The sequence below is a fragment of the Mirounga leonina genome, unplaced genomic scaffold, assembly GCF_011800145.1.
Source record: "Mirounga leonina isolate KUSES-001 unplaced genomic scaffold, KU_Mleo_1.0 Mir_125, whole genome shotgun sequence".
In the NCBI taxonomy this organism is placed as follows: Eukaryota; Metazoa; Chordata; class Mammalia; order Carnivora; family Phocidae; genus Mirounga; species Mirounga leonina.
Window position 1 is genome coordinate 66,274,863 of NW_023270305.1, and position 18,427 is coordinate 66,293,289.

Genomic DNA, 18,427 nt, shown 5'->3' on the forward strand with positions numbered 1-18,427 from the left:
GTGTTTAATTTCTAATGTTTTGCTGTTTTCAAAGTTTAAGTTTTACACTTATTTTATTGAGTTTATTCCTAAGTATTTTATTCTTTTTGAGGCAGCTGTAAATGGACTTGTTTTCTTCTATCCATTTTTTGAATGTTTGCTGCAGTGTATAAAAATACAATTGATTATTTTGTACTGATTTGTATCCTGTAAACTTATGGAACTCACTTATTACTTTTAATAGTTATTTTAGTGGATTCCTTAGAATTTTCTATATATAAGATCATGCCATCTGTGAATGGAGATAGTTTTACTTTCTTTCCACTCTGAATTTCTTTTCTCAAATTTTCTTGCCTAATTTTTCAGTCTAGAACCTCCAGTACATTGTTGAATGGAAGTGGTGAAAGTGGACATTTTTGTCTTATTCCTGCTCTTAAGAAATAAGTATTTAGTCTTTCATTATTAAGTATGATTTAGGGGGCACCTGGGTTCAGTCAGTTAAGCGTCCAACTCTTGATTTTGGCTCAGGTCATGATCTCAGGGTTGTGGGATCAAGCCCCGCATTGGGCTCTGTGCTTAGAGCAGAGTCTGCTTGTCCCTCTCCCTCTGCTCCTCCCCCTGCTTTCTCTCTTTCTCAAATAAAAAAAAAAGAATAAAATATTTTTTTTAAAAAGTACAATTGAACTTTGCATTTTCTGTATGTGACCTTTATCAGATTGAGGAAGTTCCCTTCTAGTCCTAGTTTTTTACTGTTTTCATCAAGTAGGGATATTGAATTTTTTCAAATTCTTTCTCTGAATCTATTAAGATGACTGTGTGGGTTTTGTCCTTTATTCTATTAGTGTGATATATTACATCAATTCATTTTTGAATGTTAAACCAATCTTGCATTCTGGGGTAAATTCCTTTTGGTCATGGTTTTTGTTTTTTGGGTTTTTTTTAAGATTTTATTTATTTATTCATGAGAGACAGAGAGAGAGAGGCAGAGGGAGAAGCAGGCTCCCAAGGAGCAGGGAGCCTGATGCGGGACTCGATCCCAGGACCCTGGGATCATGACCTGAGCCGAAGGCAGACGCTTAACGACTGAGCCACCCAGGCGTCCCGGTCATGGTTTTATGTTATAGGTTGAATGTGTCCCCCCAAAATTCACATGTTGAAGTTCTAACCCCTAGTACCTCAGAATGTGACCTTACTTACAAATAGGGCTGTTGAGCATGTAAGTAGTTAAGATTAGGTCATTCTCAATTGAGATGGGCCCCTAATCTAATTGACTCATGTCCTTATAAAAAGAAGAAATTTGGACACAGACATGCACACAGGGAGAATGTCATGTGAAGATTGGAGTTATACTACCATAAATGGAAGAACTACCAGAGGGTAGGAGAGGCCTGGAACAGACTTCCCTAGCACCGTCAGAAGGAACCAGCCCAGCCAACACATTGATCTCAGACTTCTAGCCTCCAGAACTGTGAGAGAATAAATTTTTGTTGTTTAAGCCATCATGTTGTGATACTTTGTTATGGCAGCTCTAACAAACTTACACACTGAATTAACCTTTTTATATATTACTGGATTTGGTTTGCTAGTTTATTGTTGAGGGTTTTTGCATCTGTATTCATAACAGATGTTGATCTGTTTTCTTTACTTGTGATGTCTTTGTCTGGAATTATTTTCTTAGTGTTTCTGTAGGCTTACCAGATAAGATAGTAGGTATCAACCGACCTCACATTTACAGTAACTTATTCCCAGTGAGGTGCAGAAACATCAGCCCTATATAACTATTCCCTCCGCCCTTTTTTGTTCTTATTATTGTTATATTATTGTTACATCTATATGTGTTACAAACCCAACAATAATACATTGGTATAATGATGACTATATAATTTTATGTTTATTAAAGAACCTGATAAAAGAGAGGAAAGCAAGAAACTTCATCTTATAGAGTTCGTTATATTAACCTTTTAATCCACCATTTCTGGTTCTCTTAATTTGTACCTTTTTTTCTAAGCAAAGAGGATCCACTAAAGATTTTGAGTGGGGAAAGGGACTGGTGAACATTTAACCATGTGCAGCAATATTTGAGGCAAGTTGCTCTAGCAGACATATGCACTGTGGGGGGATGCGAGGGGTAGAGAAATCCAGGAGGTAAGTTAGGAAGCAGTTGCAGCAATTAAAGTACAGGTTCACGCGAGCCTGGGTTTCGCTTGATTTTTGGCTCTGTTGTCTTGTATTTTGCCTTCTGGAACTGGGATTGTCTAAGTTAGTGTGAATAGGCACTGACTCAGTCCACATGGGTAAGTACACTCATTAGGACTTGTTGATGAACTGATATCAATCCAAGGATGAACCCAAGATGGGGAAAAATGCCTGGTCTGATGATCTGAGGGGGCTCAGAAGGAGAGACTTTTCCCATGGCAAGCCTCTGTGGAGAACATGATGCCTAAGCAAGTAAAGCTCATTGCAGGACATGGTGATAAAAGTAAATTGCCACAAAGTTATGTGTGGATGCCAGGGAGGAGGGGGGAAGGAAGAGGAGAGATTCTTCTCCATGCACGTGTCCCTGCAGCTGTCAGGGATGAGGTTACAAACCATGGAAGGGAATGCAGAATCCCCCTGCCCGTTCCCAGGGCAGATGACCTTGCAGAAATTAAACAAATCAATTATGTGTCCTTAGAGGAAGCATGTTTGACTGCCCTAATTCAATGGGCTCTATTGTTTCAGGTGAAGCAGGTGATACAATTCATCACTGATATCCTTGCTAAGTTTTGTCTGTGAATTTTCCTCTGGAATAATTTTGTAAGATCAGGATTAGACACACTCCTATATACAGTTTTTTAAAAAAATACACGAAGAATAAAGAGCATTCTCCCCTAAGTGTAAAGACAGTATTGGTGCTATAGATCAAGCATAGTGGTTATTCTATTACAAAAAAGAGGTAACCAAGGCCTGAATAAGGTAGTGGTGATAAAGATTCACTTGCAGCATGCTGGCAGAGGAGATTGAGGTAGCAAAAAACAATAACAAATGTTTGGAAGTTTAAGAATACTTCTAAATAATACATCAGTCAAAGAAGAAATCAAAGTGGAAATTAGAAAATACTTAGAACTAAAAAAGAAAAAAGAAGAAATATACAAACTACCAAAAATAATAAAACTGCTTCATACTACTGAAGTGATCTCAAAATCCTCAAGCTGAGAATATTGTTTAAAATTACTGTGCCCCTGGGCATCTGCAGAAGTGAATGCAAGTCTCTGCAGAATTCTCTCCGGAAAGTTCAAGGAATATGATATCACAATAAAAAATTTAAAAGGAAACAAACAAAACAAGAAACAAGCCACTGTAAGAAGCAGCAGGAAAAAACAGCTGAATGAGTCAAACCCTTTGCACATTGGAATTAGACACAGATTACAAAATAAGTGTTTTTAATATGTTTTAATGAAAGAAGAGGTTGAACACAATTCATTTGAAGAAGGAGAAAATATTTTTTAAGTGATCAAGTAGGTCTGATAAAAGAAACCAAATGAGTATTTGGAAAGAAAAATATAATTGGAAATTTTTGTCATAAAAATCAAAATTTTTGTAAAATCAAATGTATCATTTCTTTTACCTTTATGTTTATTTTTCTCTTTTAAATATATATCTATCTAGAATTTAATTTGGTGTAAGTGAAAGAGAGAATCCAATTTCATATTTTCCAGATGGCTACCCTCTTATCCTATTTATTAAATATATCATTTTACCCCACTAGTTTGAAATGCCAGCTTTTATCAGGAACTAATCCCAATATTTATTTGCATCTATTTCTGGGATATGTATTCTTTTCCATAGATCTTACTGTTCATCTGCTGATACCAAACTTTTTTTTAAGATTTTATTTATTTCTTTGAAAGAGAGAGAGAGCATGAGCTAGGGGAGGAGCAGAGGGAGAGAGGGACAGGCAGACCCCGCACTGAGTGCAGAGCCGACCCAGGGTTCAATCCCACGACCCCAAGATAATGACCCAAGCCCAAAACCAAGAGTCAGATGCTCAACTGACTGAGCCACCCAGGCTCCACCCCGCCTTTTCTTTTTTTAAGACTTTTATTTATTTATTTTAGAGAGAGCAAGGGCATGAGATGGGGGAGGAGCAGAGGGAGAGGAACAAGCAGACTCCTGGCTGAGCATGGAGATATCAAACTTTTAATTACTATAATGTTTATAATACCTTTTAGTATCTGGTAGGGCTAGTCCTCCTTCATTACTGTTTCCTTGCTTTATTCCCAAAGTAATGGGTATTGGTATTTTTCCTGAGAAAGTTCAATTTACATATTTATTTATAAAGGATTGCCATCATATCTTTACCTAAGAATATGTCTATTTATTAAAATCTTTTTAAATGACCTTTCATAGTGTTTCTACATTTTCATCATGTGAATCTTACCTATTTCTTAGATTTATTCCTAGGTATTTTGTTTCTTGTTTTTGTAAATTGGGTATTTTTGTTATATTTTCTAGATAATCATTCATATATTGGAGAACTATTAATTGTGTTTTAATTTTGTTCTCAGCCACCTTACTAAATTATCTTACTCTTGGTAACAATAATTTTTTTTAAGTTGACTTTCCTGAATTTTCTGCCATAGCATCATCTTATTTGTAAATAGTAATGTTTTCTTCCTTTTCCTTCATGATTTTATATATATATATATATATATATATATATATATATATATATTTTTTTTTTTTTTTACTTCTCTAATGACATTGGCTAGTATTGGCCAAAGCTAAATAATACTGGTAATAATGTGCATTCTAGTTTTGTTTCTGATTTTAATGGGACTCAATGTTTCACTATATGGTTTCTAGCCTTTGAAATGATATATGTATATTTTTCATGCTAAGAAACTATTCATCTATTACCTATATGGATAGATTTTTTTAGATGCCTTTTCAGCAGGTACAGGAATGTTCATATAGTATTTCTTTTTTGACATATGTTTAAGTTGTATTACAATAATCATCTTAATATTGAGCCATCTTTGCATTTTAGGTATGAGTTTTACTTAATCATGATATATTTGATTAATGTGCTAGAATCAATTGGCCGATATTTTCTTTACAGTGTTTAGGGATTGGACTGTCTCAATGTTATACTGAATCGACAAAAAGATTTTGGAAATGTTCCTTTTAATTGTCTAGAACCATTTAAATAATATTAGAGTTACATATTTCTTAATAGAATTCACTCATAAAATTTTCTGAAAATTGATCTATTTGTATTTTCTTCCTTTTCTGGGGTCAGTTTTAATAATTTATATTTCCCTAATTATGTATTACATATATTTGCATAAAGCCGAACAATATATTCTCATGATTTAATTTCCTAAGTATCTATGCTCATTTCTCCATACTCATTTTTTACATTTATATATGTGCTTCTTCCTTTTTTATTTATATTGTTCGGCTAGCTTTCCTAGATCTTTACCTTTTTATTTTTCTTTAAGAATATTCTCTAGGATATGTTTATTTGGTCTATAGTTCTCCTGTTTTCTAATTCTTAAATTGTTGTTTTTATCTTTATAAGTATCTCGTTGCCTTTGTTCTTAGGATTGCTGTGTTGTTCCTTTTCTAACTTACTGAATTGGACACTTAATTATTTTCATTTTCCATTTGTCTCAATTGACAGAGGCTATTTTTAGTAGTTTTTTCAAGAAAGATTCCTAGGAATTGTGTTCTCTAGGTATTTGTATGTTTCAAATCATCTGCATGTTGCCTTTATGCTTAAACTATACTTTGGCTGGAAATAAAATTCTTGGATCAGAGTATCCCTTAGAATTTTGAAGACCGTGAATTTCTACAGTATTGAATAGTGCTTTAAAGAAGTATGAAGCATCCTGATTTCTATCTCTTCCCCTTGAGGTGATTTGATTTTCTGTCTGAAAGATCATATCTTTGAAGTCTAGTAACTTTATTAGGACATCTTCTAGTGCTGATTAATCTTTGTTGGTTCTTCCTGGAAGATGGTGTGCCTGTTCAAATCTATAGATTCAAGTTGTTTTATTTCAAAAAAATTTTCTTGAATTATACTGTGAATGTTTTTTGTGTGCTGATTGTTCTGTTGTCTTCTGAATGAATATTGAACATTAACCCTTTCTTATCTGTCTTCCATGTAGGTGATTTTTCCCTATAATTCTTTAAAATTCTTTTTTTTCTTTTTGATTTTTTTACAAATGTTATTTATATTCTTAAACTGTAACTGTTAAGCTGTTACTCAAGTTTTCTTTTTTTTTTTTTAAAGATTTTATTTATTTATTTGAGAGAGAGAATGAGAGAGAGCACATGAGAGGGGTTAGGGTCAGAGGGAGAAGCAGACACCCTGCCGAGCAGGGATTCCGATGCGGGACTCGATCCAGGGACTCCAGGATCATGACCTGAGCCGAAGGCAGTTGCTTAACCAACTGAGCCACCCAGGTGCCCTGTTACTCAAGTTTTCTTAAGACTATCTTCCCATTTCTTTAGCTTGTTTTCAACAATATCTCTTCTTCTTTCTGCAGTTTCCATTTCTGTGAAAATTGAGTAACAGTTTAAGAATAAAAATTTTTTTTCTACATCTTCCCTGGGCTCATTCGGGTCAATTTTATCTTATCCGAAGTTGTCTTATCATTTCTTCCTTCAGTCCTTTTACCTGTGCTTTGAACTCTTAACTCATGGAGGCCACTTTTTCACCAAGTTCTTTGAATCCATATTTTAGTCACATTTTTCAACCATTCCACAGTTTTTAGTCACATTTTCCAACCACTTAGTCACATTTTTAGTCACATTTTTCAACCATTCCACAGTTTTCTGACATATGTTGAATTTGTTTTCTTATTTCTTTTGTCTTTTTTCCTGCAATGGTTTTGTCTCCTCGTTCCTTTTTTGAAAGCTTTATTGAAATATAATTCACATAAAATATAATCTATCCACTTAGAGCATACAACTTGATATTTTTTTAGCATATGCATAAGGTTGTGAAACCATTCCTGATCCTTTTTTGTTATTCTCATTTTTGGATACAGTCCTTTCTGAACCACCTATATGGGGAAAGATAATACGAGAGAGGCATCAGAGGCTTTGAACAACTTCTAGGCTAACAAGTCCTAACTCACAGTAAAGGCCTACATACACAAGGTCTAGTGGAGTGTATTGTGAGTGTGGATTCAGACTTTACACAATATTGATTGAATAGAATTGGTAACTTCAGTTCCATCCATTAACCTAGTTTCCCTACTTCCAGAATTTTTTTTTTGCAAGAATGTCATGTCTGTGTGGTTTCAAAAGGGAGTCATGGAGAATTCTAGAACCAGTTTGCAAACGTCAGCCTTCTTTAAAACAAGTAACTATTGCTTTTGCTCCTCAGGGTACACTAACTAACTTGGAAAACTGTGCCTTGTTGCCTCTGCTTGAGATCTGCAACCATGGATATTGTCTCTTGGCACCCTTTCTCTGACCTAATTTTCACTGTACTTGGCAGCCCTTCTTTATAAGTAAAAAGGTTCAGATCATAAGTGTTGCCTGATTCCTCATAGATAGAGTTTTGGTTTTTTTTTAAAGATTTTATTTATTTATTCATGAGAGACAGAGAGAGAGAGAGAGAGAGAGAGGCAGAGGGAGAAGCAGGCTCCCAAGGAGCAGGGAGCCTGATGCGGGACTCGATCCCAGGACCCTGGGACCATGACCTGAGCCGAAGGCAGAGGCTTAACCATCTGAGCCACCCAGGCGCCCTCATAGATAGAGTTTTTATTTCATTTTTTACCCTTGTTGTTTCTGATTGGTTTTAGAAAGCAGACAGTGCCTGTCTTAGCTCCAGCTGCTGTAACAATATACCATAAACTAGGTGACTTATAAACATCAGAAGTTTATTCTCACAGTTCTGGAGGCTGGAAGTCTGAGATCATGATTGGGTTCTGGTGAGAGCCCTCTTCAAGGCTGCAGACTCCTCACTGAGAGAACAGAGAGAGGAAGCAAACTCCAACTCTTACAAGGGCACTTACTACATTCATGGGGCCCCCACTCACCCTATTTCCTCCCAGAGACCCTGCCTTCTAATTCCGTCACACTGGAGGAACAGGTGTCAATGTATGAATTGTGGTGGGGGACACAAACGTTCAGTCCATAACAGAGTCAGAGATTTCTTTATTCTTCCATCTTAAAATGTGAGACTGATAGTTTTATTATTTAGGTCTTCTCCTGGTTATTTTTTAAGCTTTAATATATGTAAGCCCTCTTTTCTTGCCCAACTTTAGACTGTATGTATTTTGATTCACTACTTTGTAAAGTAAGAAAATAAAGGTATCTGCAATTCCTTCACCCTTTTTTCTTTATTTTTTGTTTCTTTACTCTATTTTCTGTTACCCTTCCACATCTGTTAGCATTCCAGTATTTTTACAGCATTGAGATTTAAAGCATTTATATTCTTTGTAACTGCAATGAAGTGTCTGGGTGTTTTGTTTTTGTTTTGTTTTGTTTTGGCTTTGTTGGTTTGTTTGTAAACTGGTTCTAAAACCTAGAAAAGAATAGCAATTCGTTAAATTTTTTGGACTCTAAATATTGTGAACTGTGGGGTAAAATAGTATCTTTGGGACCTCAGAGAAGGAAACATAATTCTATGCCACTAACTCTTGAAGGAGAATGTTCCAAGTATCATATGAAATGAATTCTCTTATACTCTGAGAAAAGTATACTATATTTTAGTTGCTTCACATTTTCTATAGAGTGCCCCCTCCAGGCTTTTAATTACCTTTTTTTCCTTTTCAATATATACATTATTTCTGACATATGCAATATTACATTCACTGTAACATTAAAAAGTCCATCTTTTTTTTTTAATTTTTTTATTCTTATGTTAATCCCCTTACATTACAACATTAGTTTTAGATGAAGTGTTCCGTGATTCATTGTTTGTGCACAACACCCAGTGCTCCATGCAGAATGTGCCCTCCTAAATACCCACCACCAGGCTAACCCATCCTCCCACCCCCCTCCCCTCTAGAACCCTGTTTGTTTTTCAGAGTCCATCGTCTCTCATGGTTCGTCTACCCCTCTGATTTCCCCCGCTTCATTCTTCCCCTCCCGCTACCTTCTTCTTCTTCTTCTTCTTTTTTTTTTTCTTAACATATATTGCGTTATTTGTTTCAGAGGTACAGATCTGAGATTCAACAGTCTTGCACAATTCACAGTGCTTACCAGAGCACATACCCTCCCCAGTGTCTATCACCCAGTCCCCCCATCCCTCCCACCCCACCCCCCACTCCAACAACACTCAGTTTGTTTCCTGCGATTAAGAATTCCTCATATCAGTGAGATCATATGATACATGTCTTTCTCTGTTTGAAAAAGTCCATCTTTTTTCCTATACTATACTATACTAACTTTTTTGATAAAAATCTACTTTCTTCTTGAAGGTTCCTTGCTGGGGTCCAAATGGGAGTAGTTGCTTTCAAAGTCTACTGCTCATCTGTCATCTGGGATTTTTTTTTTTTTTTTTTTTTAGTCACACTCCTACGTAGGTGTCACTTTCTTGAAGCTTCACCTTCTCCCGTACTTCTTTTTTTGTTTAACTAAATACATTCTTAATTTTTTTCTTTAGAAAGTGTGCATGGGATACAAATACCTTGGGACTTACATGTCTGAAAATAGCCATTAATCTACATTCTTACTTGAGTGCTAGTTTAGCTGAGCATAGACTTCTAGACCAAAGGTCATTTTTTCTCTGAGAACTTTTAAAATTTTGCTCTATTCTAGAAAGTTATATCTGATGCCACTTTGATTTTTGCTCCATTAAAGGTGATATATCTTTATTGAGGAATAATTGGCATTCAATAAATTGCACATATTTATGTGCAGTTTGGTAAGTTTTACATTTGCATATACCCATGAAACCATCCTTTTCTCCTCTCCTCTACTCTAGATCCCCTCTAATGATCTATCTTTTGGTTAACTAATCCTCTTCTATGTCTATTCAGTTTTTAATTCCTATTGAAATTTTAATTTCAGCAATTTATATGTTCCCATTTGAGAATTTACATTTGATTCTCTCTTTTCAGTATTATTGATTCTAGTTCTCTAGTGAAAGTCTCTTTTTGCCCTATGTTTTCTAGAACATAGTAATCATAATTGAAGTCATGCCTGGGAACTCCAATATCTGTATCATTTGTGAGTTTGTTCTGAAGTCTGTCATACTCCTTGGTTTTTGTCCGTTGATTCTATCAGTTGGCGTGTCTGGTAATCCTTTGATTGAATGCCAGATCTTCTATATGAAAATAGTAGATATAATTTGAGGCTCTGGCTAATGTTTTCTTCTTGCAGAGAAGATTTACCTGCCAGTTGGCAGGCAGAGTAGGGACAGACGACTACACCAGTCTGGGATGAGCTGACTTCAGTCTTTTGAGCACACTGTTCTACTTCCATCTTAGCTATATACCTGTGGTGTTTCTCTTCCAGAGTCTTTACTGGAAGTCTGAGATGTATACCAGGACCCCTCCCCATTAGTATGCACTGATCTCTAACTCTGTCACCCATTCTGAGAGATTGCCCTGAGACTTGATTGGCTTCCCAGGTTCTCAGGGGCTGCCCTTTGCTTCTAAGCCATTTGCTATCAGCAGATTCACTGAAAGGAAAAGTTGTACAGAACGTACCCCCCGTTTTTGGAATTCTTGCCCCTCAAGTCCTATCAGGATCTCAGCTTCCAAATTAAGAAACGAAAAAAGGAGCAAATGAAATCCAAAGTAAGCAGAAGAAAGAAAAGAATATATAGGAGCCCAAATTAATGAAATGGAAAACAGAAAAAACAATAGAGAAAGTCAATGAAACCAAAAACTGATTCTTTCAGGAAAAAAAAAAAAGGTAAACCTCTAGCCAGCCTGATTAAAAAAAGAGGAAGAAAAAGAAAACCCAAGTTCCCATTACATTATCAGGAATGAGAAGTAACATAACTATAGAGCCTATTGATAAGAAAAATAATAAAAGAACAACTTTATGCCAATCCGTTCAACAACTTAGATCAAGTAGATAAATTCCTTGAAAAGAAAAAACCACCGGGGCGCCTGGGTGGCTCAGTTGGTTAAGCGACTGCCTTCAGCTCCGGTCATGATCTCAGGGTCCTGGGATCGAGCCCCGCATCGGGCTCCCTGCTCGGTGGGAAGCCTGCTTCTCTCTTTCCTACCCCCCCTGCTTGTGTTCCCTCTCTCGCTGTGCCTCTACCTCTCTCTGTCAAATAAATAAATAAAATCTTTAAAAAAAAAAAAAAAAGAAAAGAAAAAAGAAAAAACCACCAAAGCTCACTTAAGAAGAAATAGGTAACCTGAATTATGCTATATCTGTTAGAGATTGAATTTCTAGTTTAAAACCTTCCTACAAAGAAAACCTCAGATCTAGATGGCGTTACTGGTAAATTAACCAAACAGTTACTAAGAAATAATACTAATTCTACACAAACATTTCAGAATACTGAAGAGGGGAATACTTCCCAGTTCATTCTATGAAGACAACATTACCCCTATCCCGAAACCATAAAACTGGGTGGGGGGGGGAGATCAATATATTGAATATTAACAAAATAAAATACTTATTATCTTGAGGTGTTTATGTAGTGGGGTGCCTGGCTGGCTCAGTCAATGGAACATGCAACTCTTGATCTCAGGGTGTGAATTTGAGCCCTACATGTGGCTTAGAGTTTACTTAAAAAAAATTTTCAGGGTGCCTGGGTGGCTCAGTTGGTTAAGCATCTGACTCTTGACTTCAGTTCAGGTCATGATCTCAGGGTTGTGAGATCAAGCCCAGCATCGGGCTCTTCACTAGACGTGGAGCCTGCTTGAGATTCTCCCTCTCCCTCTTCCTCTGCCCCTCCCCCCTCTCTAATAAATAAATAAATAAATAAAATTTAAAAATTTTAATGTAGAAATAAAATTCATGACAATAATAACACAAAAGGCAAGAAGAGAGTAAAAATTAAAGCATTCTATAGTCCTTGCATTAGTGAAAATATGTTTATGTTAGAGTCTAGCAAATCAAGATGCATGTTGTATTGTAATCGCTACGGTAACCATGAAAAGAATAGTAAAATAATGTACAATTAACAATCTACTCAAAAGGGAAATAAAATGATTAAAAGCATTTGACTGATTTTTTTTTCAAGTGCAAGAAAGGAGAGCGAAAGCAGCATAGAACAGATGGGACAAACAAAGCACGTGGTGAGATGTAGATGTGAACATCGATAATTTACTTTAAATATAAGTACTTGGATTAAAAGGCAAAGATTATTCAGTCCGGATGAAACCACAGAAACAAAACCATGAAGCTTAAGCAGGAGAGCATGCAGGAAGAAGCAGAGAAGATGCATTTGCAAGCGGATTTCAGAACAACCTACCAGGAGTGTTTCTCAGAGTTGAGGGACACGTCTCCAAGTGTGAAACTGGATCCTTTGTGCCCAGTAGCAAGAGGAAAATGCATAGGCTGATGCCAGAACTTTCCCCGAGACCAGATTTGGTTTGAGAAACAAAAAGAGATGGACTAAATGGGGAATCACACACTTGAGTTCAGCAGTGTGTGCCGCTGATAAATGTGTAACACCTGGCTCTCCAAGTGTAATTCCGGCATGAATGTTGACTTTAACAAATCGGATGAAAGTGAAACAATGAAGATATGTTGGAACTTCACTCATCTACCAATGGTCTTTGTGACTTATTTGTGGAATTGGATCATAGTTTTTGAATACTGGAAGAAATAGGTGTTTTTTTTTTTTCTGTTCACAATGCAATGGCTACAGACGTGACATATTTTTAAGTTTCATCGGCATTATTAACATTTTCTCCATCACTTCCCTAGATCTAGACCAGGGTTCAGCAAACTACAACCCAAGAACCACATTAAACTTAGTTCACATAACTTTTTTAAATTATCCATTCCATTCTAAATATCACAATGCTTTGATAGGCACCAAAATACATGAATGAGCTCTTTTTAGTAGTCAAATGTTTGTACATCATTTCTTTTTTCCTTAAACTTCTATTTTCTTTTCACTTCTTTCACATAATTTTATCCCAGTGCAATATCATTATGCTTAAACATTTTTATTGATTATCCTATCATGTTTCTTGCAACAAAAGTAATATACAAATTATAATTTAATTTGTTTTCATTTCTATGTCCATAAGTCTCATAAATATTGTTTTGTGTGGTTTATTGCAGTTATTGCAGTTATCAGCAGTACACAAAATAAACATTGTAAATTTTGACAAATAATGATTAAAATGTAAAAGTTTACTAGAAAATTATCATTTAATGATATTGGATGTTGCTAATTGGATTCTCAATTAGTTCATGTAACCACAGGTAAATATTTAAGTATGACTTATTTTCAGAAACAGGCTTAGCATCAGTTCTTTTCCTTTTAGATTTTATGGATGTAAGAGCTGAGAATCCTTGTTCACACAAATAATTGATAGAGGGAAAACGAGTTTTATTTTTAAAATGTCACTCATGGCTTGGAAATCCTTTCAAGTTATATGCCAAAATCGTGTAGTCATCATCAGAAATTGTTATTAATGATCTATCACTGGTAATTTGATTAGATCCTTCCTCAAATTTGTTAAAACCCAGGAATTAGAAACCACCCAACTTGTAAAAAATTTTGTTTCTAGTCTTCAAAGTCGTTCAATTTTTCAATTTTCAATAGTTTTGACAAAGGAGCCTAAGACTTATCATTTACTATTATTTATTCTTGTTATTTTTAGAGAAATCTCATTTTTGTAGCTTAAGTTAAAGTGAGATTTAAAAAACAACAACACAGATATAAAACTTGCAGATTCTTTGGGAACAAAGAATAATCATGCTGAATTTCTGTTTGTAGGACATCCTGAAATATCTTTAAAAAGCGAGACAGGTGAAAAGAGTTGGGTACTCAACAGTTGTTATATAGAGATAAGTTATTTATTAGTGCTTGAAAAGGAGTATGTTTATAATTACATGTTTGGTATTATTAGAAAAGCACATCAAATCTGAGAGGAAGGAATTATCCCTAATTAAATAAAGTTGATTTTGTAAAGTTCAGGATATTATGTTCTAGTTTATGTTTTGGGAACATTTTATCCTACACCTGTACAGAGATAGATGTCCTATTTTTTTTAATAGACTTTTTTTTTTTAGAGCAGTTTTAGGTCACAGCACAACTGAGTAGAAGGTACAGAGATTTCCCATGTATTTCCTGCCATCACTCATGCACAGCCTCTGCCATTATCAACATCCCTCACTAGAGCGGTGCATTTGTTACAACTGATGAACCTACTCTGACACATTATCATCACCTAAAGTCCATAGTTTACAGTAGGTATTACTCCTGCTGTGGTACCTTCTGTGGGTTTGGACAAATGTGTAATGATGTTTTCACCACTACAGTATACAGAGTAGTTTCACTGCCCTAAAAGTCCTGTGCATACCAATTCATCTCTCCCTCTCCTCTAATCCCTGGAAACCACTGATCTTTTTACTGTCTCCATAGTTTTGCCTTTTCCAGAATGTGATGTAGTTGAAATCATAGAGTGCAATCTTTTCATATTGGCTTTTTTTACTTAGTAAAATGCGTTTAAGTTTCCCCCATGTCTTTTCATGGCTTGATTGTTCATTTCACTTTAGTGCTAAATAATATTCCATTGTTTGGATGTTCCAGTTTATCCATTCATACTGAAAGACATTTCGCTTGCTTCCAAGTTTTGGCAATTACAAAAAAAAAAAAAAATCTGCTGTAAACATTTATGTGCAGGTTTTTGTGTGGACATGTTTTCAACCCCTTTAGGTAAATACTAAGCAGGATTTCTATATTGCATAGTAAGAGCATGTTTAGTTTGGTAAGAAACTGTCAAACTGACTTCTAAAGTGCTATACCATTTTACATTTCCAGCAGCAATAAATGAGAGTTCATGTTGCTCCATGTCCTGACCAGCGTTTTGTGTTGTTGGTGTTCTGTTTTGTAGTGGTATCTCATTGTTCTAATCTGCATTTCCCTGATGGCATATAACATGGAGCATCTTTTCATGTGCTTCTTTGCTGTCTGTATATCTTTTTTGGTGAGGTCTGCTAAGGTCTTTGATCCATTTTTTAATCAGGTAGTTTGTTTTCTTATTGTTGAGTTTTAAGTGTTCTCTTTATTTTGGATAATAGTCCTTTATCAGATATATCTTTTGCAAATATTTTCGCTCCAGCTGTGACTTGTCTTTTCATTCTCTGGATAAATGTTCTATTTTTAAGAATGAAATTTAAACTACTCTGTGGAGAGTCTTAGCAAAAGGAAAGTATTAGACCACCAGTAAGTGGGAGACCTACAAAAAGTTTATTAATAATTGTTGCTATGTATATTATTTACATTCAAATCTATAACATATCCCAGTTATAACAATAATACAAATATGTAAATATAAATAATAAAAAATATATATATAAATATAAATCTAATAACACAGGTAAAAAGAATAATTGATCAGCAAGTGTTTGGCTAGTGACAGTGAGGAGGCATACACCCAAATAAAAATAAATATTAGGGTTGGTGTGTGTGTGTGTGTGTGAATAAGGGCATGTTCTTTAGTTACCTAAGAGAAAACTAGGAAAACTACAGTAAAATAATCTGGTGGTAAGCATTGAATTCATTGTAGAACTAAAATTAAAACAAATGTGGGTTTTTTGATTACAGAAGAGAATGTAAATATCTAAACCAAGATATTATGAAAAGGGAATGAAGTAACAAAGTTGAGAGGGGAAGGAAAAAGACATGAATTGTTAGTATAAGCATAACAAAACCCTTCAAAGTTGGGAGGTCATAAGATATCATTTAATAATAGAGGTATAAATATCCTTTTTAAATGATATTTTTAGAATAATTTTTTTATGGAATACAAAATGCGGAAATACAAAAAATTATAAGTGTGCCAACTGTTGAATTTCACAAAGTAAGCATATAAATATACTCATACTAAAAGGACCTAGATCAAAAAATAGAACATTACCAGCACTCAGAGGCCTCTGCTTACCTTCTTACAGTCACTCAAGGGCATCCATTATACTCAGTTCTAACTGAATATATTAGTTTTGGCTGTTGTCGTGTGTCAAGTGTGTCATGTAATTGGATTCATATACTATAATGTGTCTGATTTCTTTTGCTCAGCATTGTATTTTTGAGATTCAGTCATGTTGCATGTAATAGGAGCCCATTCATTATCATACATGTACTCAGTTATATGAGTATATTGCAATGTATCCACTTTACTACAAGGGGGCATTTATTTGAAAGGTTTTAGGAGGAGGCAACTATAAATAATTTTGCTATGAATATTCTTGTACTTGTCTTTTTGGTGAGTATATGCTTGCTTTTCTGTTGGGAGTAATTATTTAAGGGGAAAAATAAAATGTATTAATTTAAATAAACAAAAATATTATCCCTGTCATATAACATATAAACTTTGACTATTGATTTCATCAAAAATTAAAACATAACTGAAAAGAAAATGGGAGGGGCACATGGGTGGCTCAGTCGGTTAAGTGTCTGCCTTCGGCTCAGGTCATGATCCTGGGGTTCCAGGATCGAGCCCTGTGTCGGGCTCCCTGCTCAGGAGGAGTCTGCCTTTCCCTCTCCCTTGCCCCTCCCCCTGCTCATGCTTTCTCTTTCTCTCTCTCTCTGAAATAAATAAATAAAATCTTAAAAAAAAAAAAGAAAATGGGGGAGAGGACATGGATAGGCTTAAGAGAGCTATTGCTTTATCTAATAATATAAGAAATCAATAGATAATGTCTAATATAGAGTATTATAAAATATTTTATTATAATTTTAATAGAATATTTAATATTTATGATATATAAACCAAATTTTTCTATTGAAAAAGAAGTTATTTTAAAATAATGTATATAAGGAAACTGTTCACCAGTTTTCTTACTTAAAAAATCAGCGTATTAGGATATCAATTAAAAATATGGAGATAAATGTCAAAAGAGGTTGCCCCAAATAATTGAAATTTGTTATCTCAGATGGGTGGGGAAGACTTCTTTTTGTAATAAGTCTTGTAATATCGTCTAACTTTTCTCTAAGCCCCCTGTATTATTTGATTTATTACCATGTGCATGTATTATTTTAGTAAAATTAAGGGTTTTGTTGGTTTGGTTTGGTTTTGCACAAGGACAACCAGCAATAACTTGACATAAAAGTGATTGTGAATCATATAAATGTATCTGACCAAAACTGAACTAAATGTACCCCCAATTCAACTCCCTTTAGCTAGATCCTAAAAATGCCCCCCACCACTTGAAGACCATCCAACACTTAGATGAATGAGTCAGAGACGAAAGTCTAAATGAAAAGAGACCAGTTTTTAACTACAGTTCAGTATCTTACTTTTGCAAATTTTACACAAATATGTGACCATATAAACATAATGTAAGGGACTCTCCCAGGGCCAGGAAGGAGAGGTGCAAGTGTGGGCCTGATAAATCTGCTCCTGGGAGCAAAGGGAAGAAGGTAGACTAAAAGACCCAGACTCAAGCCCAGATCTGCCTTTTAGGAATTATGGGATGCCAAGTACTTACTCAACTTCTTTATGCCTCAGTTTCCCAATCTGTTAAGTGGCAATAATAAACCCTTATGTATTGTGCTGAGATGCTAATAAGATCATGATGATATCATATTAGTGAAATACCAGCTAGCTTCAAAGTCAAAAGCAGTTGGCCCACATCCCATAGAGAAGCCTGGGATCCTCATATCTGTGGTGCAGTAGGAATTTAGAAACCTCTGGTTATCGTGGGGTACGTCCTTAAGTAGCTCTGATCCAAATTATCTTAGAGAGGACAATCTAAAAATTCCAAATTAAAGCAATTTTCTTTCATCTTTGACAAACATATTGAGCCAGTCAGATTACTAGTAAATTGTGTTCCAAAATCAGGCCCATCTAGGAAATGAGGTTCTAGATGTCTCCCAAAAATCACAGTGAGAGGAGCAAGTTCTGACTAGGACCTTTTGATCTTTCTCTTCCTCCTGTTTGTTATCTCTAGGAGTAAGAAGGCAAGGCTGACTTATCCATAGCTGGCCTCTTAGAACAAGACGTTAATTGGCAATGCTGTATAAAACTCAGATGTAGGAGAAGGGGTAAAAATCAAAGCTTCTACACCTTCCATTTGGAATTCCTGCAGCAGTTTTACCAGGTTGGTACCATTTCACTTACCTCTTTATTACAAACCATTTTGTTGTTGTCTGCTTCATGCTTAGGGCTTATAATTTCATGGTGTGGATCGTATCTTTGTCATTAATTCATTTCAACAAATATTCGTTGAGTCCTTACCATATACACAACTTTGTGACTATGCCAGGCAAAGGAACAAGAAAGATGATTAATACATTTTCCTGGTCTGAAGGAGCTTAAAATCTGGCTGCAGAACATTTCCAGTGCTAGGAATT

The 18,427-nt window shown here is 35.3% G+C and overlaps 1 protein-coding gene across 3 annotated transcripts in view; it reads left to right on the top strand.

The window, feature by feature from the left end:
* The window catches only part of SRBD1 (S1 RNA binding domain 1), a 226,926-nt gene extending 208,752 nt beyond the window's left edge, over positions 1-18,174 (top strand). For 2 of the 3 annotated variants that reach the window (XR_004678603.1, XM_035001644.1), the window contains one exon: positions 18,025-18,174. Coding sequence is in view for 2 of the 3 variants with exons in the window: in XM_035001644.1 (XP_034857535.1) it covers positions 18,025-18,055 (31 nt within the window). In the remaining variant the exon portion in view is untranslated. The remainder of the gene's footprint in view (positions 1-18,024) is intronic. The other variant, XM_035001647.1, reaches the window with a different exon arrangement.
* The last annotated feature ends 253 nt before the right edge of the window (positions 18,175-18,427 follow it).